Source organism: Chlorocebus sabaeus, chromosome 10, assembly GCF_047675955.1.
Source record: "Chlorocebus sabaeus isolate Y175 chromosome 10, mChlSab1.0.hap1, whole genome shotgun sequence".
NCBI lineage: Eukaryota > Metazoa > Chordata > Mammalia > Primates > Cercopithecidae > Chlorocebus > Chlorocebus sabaeus.
Window position 1 is genome coordinate 93204647 of NC_132913.1, and position 15775 is coordinate 93220421.

Sequence of the window (15775 nt, forward strand, 5' to 3'; positions counted from 1 at the left end):
GCCTGTACCTTTTTGATGAAAAAGTGAAAGTGCTTTTTAATGTGCAAGAAAAATATTAGCCATTGTTCTTGAAACATATCTTTGGTTTTTATGGCAAGGTGTACAAAGTGATGCTCCACTGAATAAAATGCAGTGAGGGGAAGGGAAAACAGAGTGGAAACCAAGTTTGACATTTTGATTTCCACTGACTTCTCTTTGTCTTGAATGTCCAGTTGGCCCCCTGATTGGCAAGTACTGTGGGACCAAAACACCCTCTGAACTTCGTTCATCGACGGGTATCCTTTCCCTGACCTTTCACACGGACATGGCGGTGGCCAAGGATGGCTTCTCTGCGCGTTACTACCTGGTCCACCAAGAGCCGCTAGAGAGTGAGTTGGCCGATTGGGAACCTCTGTCCTGTCCTTCCATCAGGGCTGTAAGGGTGTACAGGTGAAGAGAGGCTGAGCTCTATGAGAGAGAAGATGGAAACTCTATGGAATTTATGGTGGCATCTGAGTTTAGAGGCGCCCACATCCTCTTGCCAGAAAGAGGTTGATGAGAAAAGAACACATGTCAATCTGGGTGCTTATTTCTTTAAAAAAAAAAAAAATATATATATATATATATATATATATGGAATAAGAATTAGTTATTTTCAGGGCAAGTCATGGCACCATCTCATACCTCAGTTTCCTTATCTATGAATGAAAGAGAGGTTAGTTAGGATGCTCTATACAGGGTCCCTCCTCTGCTAACATTTTTTTAGTCTGTGGCCATTTTTTTCCCCTCTCAAAATCTCAGGGGCCATTGTCACAAAACTGAACCATTTTAAACCTCTCTCTGTATTTTTTGACATTAACCATCTCTGGGCCTGGGTAATGTTTTCCTGACTAGATTGGTACAACTGCTTAGACTTGCACTTCACACGTCCACCAGAGATAGTTTGTGGAGCTTTTACTATGTGCCAGGCACCAAGCAAGGAATTAAAAACTGTCACTCTGACCGGTCCCTCAGCACTGAGCAACATCTTCAAATCAGCTGCTCTTGGACATGTGTTTCAAATGTGCTACCATTTCTACTTAAAGACACAAACAATAACTTTTTTTTTTTTTTTTTTTTTTTTTGAGACAGAGTCTCTCTCTCTCTTGCCCAGGCTGGAGTGCAGTGGCTCCATCTCAGCTCACTGCAACCTCCACCTCCCGGTTTAAGCGATTCTCGTGTCTCAGCCTCCCAAGTAGCTGGAACTACAGGCATGCGCCACCATGCCCAGCTAATTTTTGTATTTTTAGCAGAGGTGGGGTTTTGCCATGTTGACCAGACTGGTCTTGAACTCCTGGCCTCAAGTGCTCTGCCTGCCTCCGCCTCCTCAAATGCTGGGATTATAGGTGTGAGCCACCATGCCCAGCCCCAAGTAAGTTTCAAGACTAAAGAAGCACTTTTAAGAATGCTTCAAGCTGTAGAAATCCTGCCCTGATTGCACACAACTCACCATGTATATAACTACAGACACAGCAGCCTGGCCTGCAGGAAGGTTGCTGGGTTTTGCATTTGTTTTTTCATCAAAGAGCCTCTGAAGATTGAGTGACAAAGAAACAGTATGGCAAATTGCACCAGGTCCCGTGAATGGCCAGTGCAGTCACAGAGTAAAGAATAGGCTGATACCTGATAAGGATTGCTGGCCCACCTTAGACACATGCACACACCCATATCGATCTGTGTTCATGGCATTCATGGAAGGACAGCAATGCAACTGACAGCACAAGGCCAGAATAAGTGACTGCTGGGTCTATTTGTCCAGACAGGTGGTGCAGGGGAATAGAGAGTGACATGCATGTGCTCATGGAGAGGTTTCCCAAAGACAAGTATTCATGCTTTGTAATGTCTGTCTTCTGTGCCAGAACTCACAAGACAGTTGAGTGAAAAAAGAAAGAAGCAGAAGTGCCTCCTGGGTGTTTATTAATAAAGCAGGCTTTCCACGATGTATCAGCTCACCCGAATCGCCACGAGTCTATCTCACATTTACCTGTACTGCAATAATGGTGCATCTGGCATCTGTAGCCTGCAGCACTAACAGTTTTTGTGCTTTAGATTGTATTTTTAATCTGTATGATGATTCTGTTATTTATCCATAGCCTGATTTCTTTTAGGTCCCATTTAGTTTCTTTCAGACCCAGAGGGGTTGTCAAGCTCTATGACTTGGTGTAGTTGTTTTTAAAACATGAGCATATAATTAGGGTCTGTTAAATGAGGAAATGCCTGCAAGGACTTGTGCCCAGAAGGGAGGCAACATTTGGGGGACCCCGGGATATAAGGTTGGAAGGCCTAACTCTGCATTTGACCATCTCCTTTCCCCAGACTTTCAGTGCAATGTCCCTCTGGGCATGGAGTCTGGCCGGATTGCTAATGAACAGATCAGTGCCTCATCTACCTACTCTGATGGGAGGTGGACCCCTCAACAAAGCCGACTCCATGGTGATGACAATGGCTGGACCCCCAACTTGGATTCCAACAAGGAGTATCTCCAGGTACTTGTGCAGATAGCAGAGGATGTGCAGAGTGTGTATGTATTGCTGGAGTAGGAGGGTAGCTCCTCAAATACAGTGGACAGAGGACACAAAGAAAATAAACACAGCATACACGAGAACTCCACTGATTCATTCATCCAAACAGATGTGTATGCCACGCACTGGGTTACATGCTGGCATACACTGATCAGAGGGAGCCTGCCCCCGCCCTTGTGGAGATTACTGAGCCTGGGAGGAATTGTTTGGCCAGGATGCTGTTTGCCCTATCACTATAGATATTCAAGGAACATTCTATAAGCTGTTTGAATCTTCCTCATTCTTGGCACAGGGAGGCATCAGGGACATGGGGGGCATTCTCCTAAGGGCAGGTTTGTTGAGGTGCTAACTGCGCATGACAGCTTCTCATGATCTTTGCTATTTGGAGACAGCCCTGCCAGGAAGGTTTTGCACAGAGCTATCAGAAGAACACATGGGAAAATGTCACTACCAGGAACGGAACTCAAGGCGTCCAGATGCTCAGCAGCATCTCTTCAGACCATTGTTTGCTTTATTCTGAATAAAACTTGCAGCTCATGTTGAGTAATCTTCCCGCACTGCACACTGCTCCAGTTCTCATCCCCTGGGAAGAAGTAAACGGGGGAAAAGCAAGCTACTAGTTCCGCACCAGAGCAGTGACTGCTTTTATGACACATGTAAGACAGCCTTGTGACCCACTGACAAGCCTGTCCTAGCTCTGATGCGATACGGTGACCTCTGCTCTAAGAAGGATGTTGCAAAGCAGACAACAGGAAAGGGAGAAAGACCACTTAGAAACTCCAGGGAGTCCACAGAGGTTCTAACAGCAAGCCCTGGGGCCATCTGTCATTGTCTCTCCTCTCTGCCTCTCCAAAAATCCATCTCCTTTCAGCCTGCAAAGCTTCCAGAAAGTTCTTTATAACTGGCATCCCCTATCTTTGACCTTCATCTTATACTTTCTCCTATTGCCATCCACCTGTTTCTCATACGTGTAGATGGCACTGTGTACTTATTTGAATGTTTAGTAATGCTGAGCACATTGTAGATCACCAATAAGTGTTTACTGAATTGAATTTAGCCAGTGTGTGCTAGCTACATTTTGGTCACATGGAGACTGCCATTCAGAAACACCATGGCCAGCAAAGGAATGACATCCAGCAATTTCCAAATGGGTTTGGCATTGTGGGAGGGGAAGTACCTTAAAATGTTGGCCATCCTCCTCATAGAGCAAAAGGTCAGGCCTTGGTGCATAAGCCTAATTGCTTGGGCAGACTCTACATGCCCTTTGACCCCTTAGTGACCTAAGCAACTAAATACACAATGGAGGGAGAGGGTGTGGGGAGGGGATGCCTCTATGAGTGTGACTTTTGGAACTAGGGCATTGTAAGTGAATTGGACAGGAGTAGAGTGGAGTAGATTCAGCCTTATTTCTTTAAAGCGCATCTGCTTCCACAGTCCAAGGCAGGCTTTCATTTACTAAGAAGGGATTATAGTTCTAGATTTTCAATGATTGAGAAAAAATGAGTGTTGTCCCTTCATATTTGCAAAAGAGAGAAAAAAGAAAACCTAGCTTTTCAAGGTGTCTGATTTAGTGTAAGATAATGCAAGTTTAATCGTCCAATGGAATTTCAAACTGATACTAATTACAAGTACGTCTCAGCAAATCACAGATACAGGTTGGGAGAAAAGTCTAATGATTGCATCCTTTGGAAAACAACAAGACACTGCCCTGTGTTGGGAATGGTGGTCTCTTACTCCTGCCCTCTCTTCCCCAGGTGGACCTGCGCTTTTTAACCATGCTCACAGCCATCGCAACACAGGGAGCGATTTCCAGGGAAACACAGAATGGCTACTATGTCAAATCCTATAAGCTGGAAGTCAGCACTAATGGAGAGGACTGGATGGTGTACCGGCATGGCAAAAATCACAAGGTAAATCCATGATCCTACCTTAAAGGCACATTGGACCAGGGCAGGAGGGATGGGATCAGGGGAGCTTTAAGGCGACCTCCTACAGGAGAGAGAGCCTTGTGTAGTGAGGCTCAGATAATTGATGGAGGCAAAGGTCGTGCTGGCCTTGAAAATCTTCTCTCTTAGGCTAAAAGCGATTGGAAAACACCGTTTTTCTGACAGCCCGGTTGCTGTTGCATCTTGCACAGCAGAGAGAGAGCGAGCTTGCAGAGTGTTCTCTGACTTCAAATGAAGGAGAAAATGCGTCCCCAGTCCGCTTCTCCCCACACAGGATTCACTGAACATTTATAGCCTGAGTCCCTTCCACATGCTGGGTTAACAATCACAAAACCACATGACACTACAGTTCAGGAGTTACGGAGCTCTGGAAATGAAAGGGCACAAATCCTGAGAGGGAATCACAATGTCCCGCAGAAGAAAGAGGACAATAAATAATGAAGAGAAATTCAGTTTGTCAGGGATGGGTTCTGAACTGGCAATCATGCTTAGCGGCAAGGCATTGAATTCTCTCTGCTGGTGTCTCCCGCGTCTGCGGCTCCCGGAGGTGTGGTCTGTGTGGGTGATGTGGGGCTTTTGTTGTATACATACGGATAAATGTCTGGCACTCCACTTTCTGAAGACACATGACATTCTGGGTCTGCAGCTGGCACAGGCGATGTGGGGGCTATATGTGTATATACACAGCACACTCGGCACATAGAGGCTTACTGCAAACAGCCAGGGGCTTGTGTGGGTGGGATTGCGGTATCTGTGATGGGAGCACAGGGCATGGTGCCCCCTGCAGAGCAGGAGCTGGCACAGAGGTCTGGAAGGAGAGTGTGATGTCCGGGGGATTCCCAGGGGCTGCCTCTCCTTCCCTAAAAGGGAGGTAGGGAGGGAGGAAGCGGGTCTCTCCTGTAGCGTTCCAGTTTCACCAGGCCCTGGTCTGTTAGGGTGTGAATTATCAAAATGGGTCACATGTGGCCAAGCCTAGGGAGGCCAAAGATCTTTTCCAAAGGGAATCTCCTCGGGCCCTATCACTGCCCCAAGGCAGCTTGCTCTGGCTGGTGCAGCTGGAAAACTTAGACCCAGAAAATTCTGAACTATGACGTTGGCAGCCTCACTTGGGAAACGGGAAAAGAAGTAGATTTTTTAAAAATCGAAAACACCATAGTAATGGGGTACCACTCATCTGAAAACCATGGCTTCTGGATATTACCAGGTATCTCACACACATGCACACAATTGCCCGATTTCCATGATAAAGATTGTGAGGTACTTAGTAATTGAAAGATGTGCCCGGCCAGGTCTGGTTTCCCACTGACTTGGTCGCAGAAAGACTTGCCAAGCATCCGTCGGGAGTGGCCAGCCTGAATTGGCACTGGGTGCCAGGAGCTTGGGGGCTGAGACCTGGTTCCACCCCAGCCCTTTCCATGATAAACTGGTAGATCTCCGAAGCTCAGCTAGCAGACAAGTGCCAGAAGCCAGGCAGGGGTGACCCCCGGGGAGAGGAGTGGGGCTCACCTGACTGTCTCCCTGTCCAGGCACAGTGACTAAGCAGCGCGGGCCTGGAGGGATGCTGTAGCATAAGCTGTTTTAAAAGCATGCAGATGGACCAGGATGCTATTTAAAACATCATTTGTAGGAAATCTGCTTTTGGAAATACCTTAGCACTGCACATTTTCATAGAATGCTGTCCTCCCTGGCTTTATCCCTGGTAATCATTCTTCAGGAAAGATATTCCTGAAATTGAATTTAGCTTTCTGGTTTTCAGAATTATTTTTCTCAACTTTTTCATAGTGGATACGTTCTCTTTTGACTCCTCTTTCCCCACTTGGCTAGATTTCTTTCCCCAGAAGCCAAGGGGTAACTTGAGAGTTTTTTTGTTTTTGTTTTTGTTTTACTGAATTAGTCCTGCCCAAATAAACGGAGTTGGGGCAGAGGAAAAGCCCTTTCTCTTCTGCATTAGAAATTCATCCTCTGTGTGCTTAGAAGGAGGCAGGAAAATGGAGAGCCTGCCAAGTAGGCATTGCCCCACTCTCCAAGCTCCTTCACCCCACTGCAGGTGTGGTGGGCGCCCAGGAGGCTCTCCTTGTCTCCTCTGCAAGGATGGTCTCAGCTGCCCCTTCATTAGCAGATCTTTCGTTCAGATATCTGTATTTAATGTGCAGAGTCCCCCTCATTCACGGTGCGTCAGTGCAGCTCTCCGGGCTGTTGGGGTTGAAATAGTTGAGTGAACCATGCCAAATAGATTTGTCAAGTCTGCTGCAGTTTGATTTGATGCCATGGGGGAGGTGGGGGTTGGGGAGGGGACTTGGGGGCAGTGGAGGAAGAGGCTTCATCCACGCCGAGTACCACCACTGAGTTTCTCTTTGTAGCCGCTGGATGGTGAGCACTGTGCCCAGCTAACGGGTGCTAAGTGGCGGGCTTGAAAGTGAAATTCAGACAACAGGAGTTAGCAGAAAAGCAAAGCAGAGAGGAAGGCAGCCGCCGGCTCTGCTCTGCTCTGCTCTGCTCTGCTCTGCAGTGCAGAGGGAAGGTTTGCAAATGCCTTCCCAGTGTGCAGGGAAGGAAAAGGGAATTGTGACGTTTGGGACAGAAATGTGGGAACTCGATTTCAACTCCCTGGTCACTGTCAACAGCAATGCAGCATACCAAAGACCAGGGAATTGGGGAAGGCAGAGAAAAACAAGATTAATGAGCATGGAAGGTGGCGGGGGAGGGCTGTGCTATGTCTTTGCAAAACACTGTTTACAATGTGGACCCAGACTGGGCTGAGGCAAGGCCTAGGCCTCTGAAAGAATGCCTTCCTTCTTGCTGCCAGGGGGTGAGGAAGACTAAGGAACTCTTTTCCAGCCTCCCCTAGCCAGGGAGCAGCCTCTTCTTGGTCTCTTCCCATCCAACAGGTCATCATGAGGTCGCCTATGAGAAAGTGGTCAGTCACCCTGTTGCTGGGGCATTGCAAACCTCCCCCTGGCAAATGCAGCCTGGTTACACAGGCCACATGCACAGCACATCCCAAATCTTTATCCAATTCCACATGCCATAAATATGGAACCTATGATTCTCATATAGGGCGGGCCTGCCTTATGTATATTTATGGCATAACCACAAGGCAGAGAGCTCATCTGCCTGATGGAACCCATATCCAACCCACGTGCTCCCTTAAATTATACAAATTGCTTTGCACACATTTCTTTAGAAACCACAAGCAGAAATTACTGCTTTTGGTTTCCCCAGCTATATTAGTAACACCCCAGACGCAGACATGGCATTGTTAATACAACAGTAGAAGTTTCATGTATGTTTACATAATTATAGGCACAATTATGTACATACATACCAAGAGGGGCACATGGAGAGCGATAGGAAGAGCTCAGAGGCACAAGGTCTTAGTCAAGGTCCTGCCCTCCTGAGATGCTGATTCCATGAGTCTGCACTGGGGGATCAGCTGTGCCTGGGGAATAGAACCACAGCTGGTGACAAGACAGGGGAGAGAGACTATTGCCCTTATTTGTCTAGGCAAAAGCCCTTATCTTCAGTTCCCCCTCGTTCGGTAAACGTGGGGATCTCCCTTGTTGACATCGCTCTGGTTAGTCACAGTGTTTCTGGGCTATTCTGATGTATTTGGAAGAAATTTGGGCTAAAAGAGAAAGTCTGTAGGGTGCCAAATGCATGCTATTGGCCGGATCAAGGATGGGTGGGGGGAGATAGGGATGAGGTAAGACTTGGGTCCAAGAATTTTCAGAATTACCCCACAAGGAGTGGAAGGAATGCACTGAGCTCATCACATTAATGTAAGGATGACCTCCAAGGGACTCAGAAAATCCTCAGGCACCAGCTTATTCACTAGAGAATTTCACAGAGTTTCACAACTGTGGAATTGAAGCTCTTAGAGATTAACTACCTTGCTGCAGGGACTAGGAAACTGGAGCCTTCATGGATGGTGCCTGGTCACCAGACTTGGATGTCCAGGCTGGCGCTCTCCACAGTCTGGCCTAGGCCTTACTCTTCATCTTGAGGGAACTTGGCTTCCTACATGTTCAGTCCAAGGACTGACAGGCACACATTTTCCCGGAAAGCCACCTCTCCAGTGAAGTTCTGTGTGCAGGATGAGCCTGGACGTGGCTTAACCCACTAGGCTCATTGCTGTGGAGCTGGGCCCCACGACAGAATCATGAGGATGGGGAGTTGAAAGGAGTTGCCATTTGTTTGATTTGGCTACATCCCTTCAAAACAAATAAACACCCCACTTCAAAAATCCTCTGTCCTGTATTTATTTTCTAAATTAAAACAAATCATTTTTAAATCAGAGACTTGGGAGGAGAGAAAGAGTGGTGTCAGAAAACCAAACCCCCAAATCAGTTGGCTAACAGCTAGAGGCACAGGATGTCTATTTTCAGACCTTCTTAAACAGGGCACTGTATGACCCTGGAAACGTCTCTTAGTGGCTCCAGGCCTCAGGGTTTCCACCCAGTCCAAACGGAGTGGCGCTGCAGCTGCTATCGGCAAAGCACCTTGAGATCTGCAGATGGAACGCTCTCTGCGGACATAATTAATGGAGGAGACCCACAAAGCTCTTCTTGAGCAGAAGCAAGTTATCAATTTAAAAAGTAAGAAGGCCCCATGGGATATTTATGGGCCTCTTTAAAATCATAGGCCTGGAATGGACCACGATAAGTCATCCAGACCTTTCCCTGCATCTGATGGGGCCTGCACTGAGCTGCCTCAGATAAATGTCATCCATATCAGCCTCATTGTTCTCTTAGGGATGCAATTATGCCTCCACTTGATCATTTAAGTTTTCAGAAGAAACCTTTTTTTAAAAAACCTCCTGGCAGATGATGGGCTTCCCCTTATTCCTTTTGTGGTGGTAATTTTGTTTGTTGTATATGAGATTAGGACAATGCGTCACACTGTAATGGGCACCAGCCTTCAGAAGTCGTGGCTAGAACGGCGTCATCGAACCATGGTTGTGTGTGCTCTGAAGGGGGCTGATGCCCCTTCCAAGTTCAAGTCCCTCAGTGTATCTGACCCCCTCAATTAAAATGGAGAAGAATCTAGTGCCCTAGGTAATTAAGTTTGTCCCTTATCCATTTGCCATGGGATGAGCTCAGACCTTTAGCCTCTCCACTTAGGAAGCTCAGGGGAAAATTTCATTATACAGAAGCTTGAACCTTTTCTCTATCAGGCTTCCGTGGCCAGCGTCACCCAGCTCCCATGGGTGCTGAACTGTCTCCAATAGCTGAGGCGCGCCTCCCTGGCGCTGATAGCCTTGATGTTAACCTCCCAGGTCCCCACTGTGCACAGAGCCAGGGACAAGGAGCACATAGAGGGCATGTGGAAGGGTGCTGTGATTTTGCTTGGGCTGAGGAATCATGTTCCTTGCCCCAACCCCAACTAATGTAGGTAAGCACTGGAGTGAAGCCCTCACCTGGTAGATTGTCCCACTCTCTGATGTCACCTTGTCCCTGCTCTGGTTTGCAGAGCCTCCACCGGAAGAGGCAGGCAGGTGGCAGAGGTCTCTGGAACCTCACTCCCTGTTCCCTCATTCTCTGCCCACCTGGGAGTTAAAGGTGCCTCCTTAAAAAGCCCAAACATCTGTGTTAGGAGGTTTCCAGGGGTGGAGGGCCCACCCCACCCAGCTATAATGTCCTAGAATGTCCAAGTTTCTCTTTCCGTCTTCCTAGGAGGACATTGGCCATTCCCCCCAAGCCCACTCATTGCTCTGATCCTGTGCTCCTCTCCCGCCCGCTCTTCTCCTGCCCCACCCCTGAGCTGCACTCCTCCCCCTCCTCCTTCCCGAAGCGTTCCTGTCTCAAATCCTGAAACCCTAATCCTGTTAGTATGCTGTGTTCCAGGGCTCAGCGTCTCGATGGGGGTAACATAATCCCACAGTAAATCTAGCGGGCCCCGCAGGCCCACACAGATGGGGATGCGCACATCCCCACCCCCTAGAACACAGCCACCCCTGCGCCTGTCTCCTCCTTCGTGTAGGAAAGTTGCCTGATGACAAAAACAGCCCGAAAGTGAAGGAGGATGAGAGCAGAGGTCATCAGAGTCCTAAATGCGTATTTGGTTGTTAGAGAGCTTCTTTGCCTACCCGCATCCCCACCTTCTCTTAATCTCTCTCTCTCTTTTTATATATATATATACACACACATATATGTATGTAATGTGTACACATGCACACACACACACATGCCTCTGACTCTATATCTGGCTAAGTTCCCACATCCACTAGAATGAAAGAAGCTTTAAAACAACTTTTAAAATTGTCTTTAGAGGGGAGTTTTAAAGGAAAAAGATCAGGACCATTATTCACAAACAACAAAAAAAGCCCATTGCCTTCATATCATTTCCTCCCCACCCCAGTGCAACAGTTCCCTCCCCCTACTTGCCTGTTTTGTGCAACAAATTAATTAAACAGGATGGCATTCATTGATTAGCAATTTACTTTTACGTGTAGACCCAATGGCTGGTTTTAGAGCAGATGCAAGGGAAGGGGGTGGGAGAGGGAGGACACACAGGTCTGCAGTCAGGGTGAGTGGATGAGTCAGCACATTTGTTTCTGAGACTAGTTTTAAAAACATGCTTCTGGTTTCCCCCAGCCTCTGCCCTGCGTTCCTGCCACTTTTCTCCCTGCTTTGTTTTCCTCCTTCTTGAGTGTCTGTGCCAAGTACATTGAAAGGGAGAACTTTGGAGGCAATGAAACATTTATTAGTGGAGAGAAATATTTATTTTAAAAAAGAAGAGGAGCATCTCATGCACAATGTCTACCCCAGGGCTCCAGCACTGTGCTGTCTTGGAAACATTTCCCTGCTTTCTTTGCAGTCCCTGGAGCTGGCTGACTTCAGATATTTACAGCAAAATAGAAGTAAACAGTAGTTCACACCACAGGTAATGAAGAGATGGGAGTGTGTAAGCTGAATACTGAAGCCCTACTCACATGAGAGTGGTGCACGTAAGGAGAGACTGTGTTTGTCCACCAAGGGCCCACCTCATATGGGAGGGGTGAAACAGCCAGCTGTGTCTCTCCTCCAGGGAGCTCAAAGACTTGGACAGCATCTTCATCTCAGGCCCCAGAGGCAGGCGTGATGACAGGCAGCATCTACACTGTCCTGGCCACATGGGTATTGATAGCAAAGATGAATGGTATATAGGAAAAGGCTTTAGGCTGGGTAGAAAATCCCTCTGCTTAGAGGCCCAGAAGGTAAGAAGGCTGCAGAGCTCACTGTCCTCAGCTATGCCAGTCACTGTGTGTTCTTCAAAGACAACTTCAGGAGGGGTCAGCAAAGAAAAGGTGACTGTGACTAGAAATGGGGTGGAAAGAAGAGAAAATGTTCTGAGATGGTCTCAGAAACCATCAGTGATGCGTTCTGGCTGGATGCTTCTTATTAGATTATACACACACACATACACACACACACACATATATATATGATATTGAATTATATTGTCCATGCCTTGCAGACTCACAGGAATAGTCAAAATGCACTGATTTTCTTTTCCTGGGAGTGTAGATACAACCAAACTGGGATGCTGGATAGCAGCTGATTTATTTGGCAGGTCCCCCCTCTCCCCTAGAGGTGCAAATCAGAAAATCCAGGAAATGCTGATGGTTTTCAGGTTCTGTGCTACTGACGAGAAACCAAAGGTCTCAAAAATCAATTGAAAAATGCTGGATTATATTCAGAATTCAGAGAGGCACCAAATGGATAATCCAGACCACTTTGTGCCCTGAATTGCTTTTTAAAGTTGGTTTGTAGAGATGCACTTGAAGAAATCTTTATGTTCAGCTTAGCTCTTTTTAAATAGGCACACACATATATTTTTAATAATTATGATGTAATCAACACTATCATCAGAAAACTAGGGTCATCCTGAACATACTTGTGATTTTCCTTTGGGTAGTAAACAACCATAATAAAATCTTTCTTTTAAAACGAATAAAAAATGGGTCAGGTATAGTGGCTCACGCCTGTAATCCCAGCACTTTGAGAAGCCAAGGCAGGTGTATCACTTGAGGTCAGGAGTTCGAGACCAGCCTGGCCAACATGGTGAAACCCTGTCTCTACTAAAAATATAAAAATTAGCTGGGCACGGTGGCATATACCTATAATCCCAGCTACTAGGGAGGCTGAGGCAGGAGAATTGTTTGAACTCGGGAGGCAGAGGTTGCAGTGAGCCAAGATTGTGCCCAGCCTGGGTGACAGAGTAAGACTCCATCTCAAAAATAAATAAACAAAATAAAAAATAAAAAATGTATGTCCTCTGGGACATCCAGCTTCTAAAGCAGATATTAACATTCGATCATTCTGTTTGATATATGCCTATCTGAGTATAACATACAAGGCAATCCACTGATTTTTCTCAGATACCTCACTGCAAAGTTGTGGTCTGAAAATTGTTGGCCTGAAGGCGGGACTTGGGAGTAGTTGTGGCTTTTAGAACTTGAAACTATCCCACCTGTGCAAAGACCCACCTGTGACTTGTGACTTGGCTTACACGCTAACATCTGTCCTGGGTGCTATGCAAGTCTCGGAGGGAAGGCCAGTAAACTTAAGTGTCTATCCTGAAGGAGAAACCAAGGTATCTATGGTTTATTGATTTACCTATAGTGATTCAGTGAGTCGTCAGGGAATAGGGAATAAAACCAATTTCCTGGCGTCATTTCCCATGCACACAACCCCTTACCTTGCAATGCCTAGACTGGAAGCCAAGAATCCATCTCCGTGAATTTGATCAGAAAACATATGAAGGGTGATTCTAAAACCACAGAAGCATTGAGAAAGTCATAAAGATGTATAATATATGAAAGCATTTACTAGCTATAAATAGGGGAGATGCAGGGAGAAAAATAGAGACCTTGTAAACCCATTGGGTCAGGATAAATAGAAACTGCTTAATATTTCATTAAAAATGGATTTTCATAAATTGCACTTTGATATCTTTGGGCAAAAGACAATATGTAAGGACTAAGGTGTTGTTATTCATGACTCTTTGTTATTAATAATTTGAACTGGTGTTGAAGCAACACATCAACAAGGTATACTTGCCCTGTGAGTGGGGCACTCCCCATGTGTTCCGGGCACTATTCAAAGTGTATAAAACATCCACAGCAATTGTCTGCAAAAGCACTTAGGCTGTAAGGGACAACGGGTAACTAAAGTGCCCTGTTGCAAAGTGGACACTGTTAGAGCAGTTCAAACCACAAAAAGTCATGTGAAGAAAGGTTTAGAAGCAGGGGGCCAGACAGAACCTTACAAATCAACTCATACAATCCCCTCATTTAACAGAGGAGGAAATTGGGGCCCGAGGGAGGTAGAGATATTTGCCCACACTTATGAGCTAATTAGCAGCAGAGCGCGGCTCCTGGCTTCTGATTCAGTAGTAGGTTTTTTTGTCTTGTGTTTCCCACTATACCACACTCTGAGTGAGAGGTGTGTTAAAAATCTAATAAGATGTTGTTCCTTTGCCATCCAGAGAACAGAGGGCAGATGTGAACACAAAGTCAAGAGCAGACAAGAAAACAGTTCAGGAACTAGGTAGGCTTGGAAACGTGAAGGGTAATCTGAAGCTAAGTTGAAAAGATCCTTCATTTGATTCAAGGATGGGAGAAGAGTAGGCAAAATGAAAGGGCAGAGTGAAGTTCAGTTGAAGCAGTCAGGTAGATGGCCTAGGGGATACAAACTGTGTGCTTGCCTCCCTTCCTGACTGATGATACTGTAAACAGAGATTAGGGGGTTCACCCAGAGCCTGTGGCCACATGTATCCATGGGAAGACCGACCCCCTCCCTCAGCTCATACATGCGAGCATGTGCACCCCATGCCCATGTGAGCCACACTCATGCACACACCGCCATCCCAAAGACAGTCCAAATACACAATCATTTACTCACTGAGGAAAGAAAAGGTCTCTTAGTGTTGCCTGCCAAGGCTGAGAAATGCCGGGGTCAGATAAGATAAAATTAGATATTAGCAACACATAAGACATGCTGTGTTTCTAAACGGCACCAGCGTGGTGTGTATGCTGTGGATTAGCAGCAGTGTTAAAGTTCAGATCCACTCAACTTTCCAATTATGCATTCACGTGGCAAGTAAAGCTTTTTTCCCCCAATGTGAACTCAGCGTCTCCTGATGGCGACCACACACACAGTCCCCATCACCATCTTCAGAGAGCAGGCCAGTGGAGCCCCCCGCTGCTGCTCACAGCACCCGTCCGAAATAAGCAAAGTGCTGCATTTGCTTCTTCCTTGCCAAAACAAAACAAAACAAAACAAAACAAAAACAAACAGATAGCTTCTACCTTATGCTGAATTCTCAGAGAACTGATGAACCTCTTTTTTCCTTGGATCCAGTTCCCCATCCCTTTCCTGAGAGCTGTGGAGCCCTTTATCAGTACGAAGGAAGCAGGCTCAGGCACCACTCCCCTTGGGCCTTCCTCAGGGTGTCTGGCCCTAACCCTCCTTCCTTCCATTGCTAACTTGGTCTTCTCACTCCTTCTCACCCACAATCGCTATTCAGGAAGCAGCAAAATCGAACCTGGGAGAGAGGAGTGAGTAGCAAGTTCTTCCCAGGTGCGCTCCCTGCTGTCAACTTTAGGACCCGGTGGGAGGACTTCCCAGGGGAGGAGAGGGAGCAGCAGACTGGGTGAGCTGGGAGCACCCCCAGATTTGGTGGACTAAGCGTCAGAGCAGTGGTTTAAACTGAATATGGTGGACCAGCGAAAATCTGCTTCCCTGTTTGTCTTCAGGAAGCCACTTCCCTTCAGTTACTTGCAAAAGGTATGTCTTCAGTAGTATGTTATTAAATGGCTCCAACTTTTAACGTTAGCAAGTAGGAAATAGGGTTGTTAAATGATAGAGTTCACAGTTCATGGGGAAGAAGGGACTGTGTTGTCAATTGGCTCTAGACTTCTGTGCTGCTCTTTGCCATTACTCAAAGCCATTCTAAGGTGGGATTATAAACTCACACTGGGAACACATCACTGGACAGTGACCCTACCTCCATTCAGCCCATGCCTGGAGACTTTAAGGGCCTCATGACTCAAGCCATGAACACAAACACTGAAAATGTGTTAGAAGAGACTATAAGCTTAAAACCTAAAAACTTGGCAAGGATGGTGGATCCAGACAGGCATCTCTGAGCCTCAGTTTCCTTATCCAATAAAGTGGAGATAAGAATACCTACCTCCTGGGGTATTATAGACATAATTGTTTATACTCAAAGGTATTGTGTTGCATCTGGCTGAAAAGTCTTCAAATATACCAGTTTCCCCAACCCTCTTGTCCCAACCCTGTTGGT

At 46.5% G+C, this 15775-nt stretch overlaps 1 protein-coding gene across 5 annotated transcripts in view; it reads left to right on the plus strand.

The window, feature by feature from the left end:
• Positions 1-15775, plus strand: part of NRP2 (neuropilin 2) — a 115176-nt gene that overhangs the window by 40972 nt on the left and 58429 nt on the right. For all 5 annotated transcript variants that reach the window (XM_073019968.1, XM_007965955.3, XM_007965956.3 and 2 more), the window contains exons 5-7: positions 213-368; positions 2335-2504; positions 4295-4450. In XM_073019968.1, coding sequence (XP_072876069.1) covers positions 213-368; positions 2335-2504; positions 4295-4450 — 482 coding nt within the window. The remainder of the gene's footprint in view (positions 1-212; positions 369-2334; positions 2505-4294; positions 4451-15775) is intronic.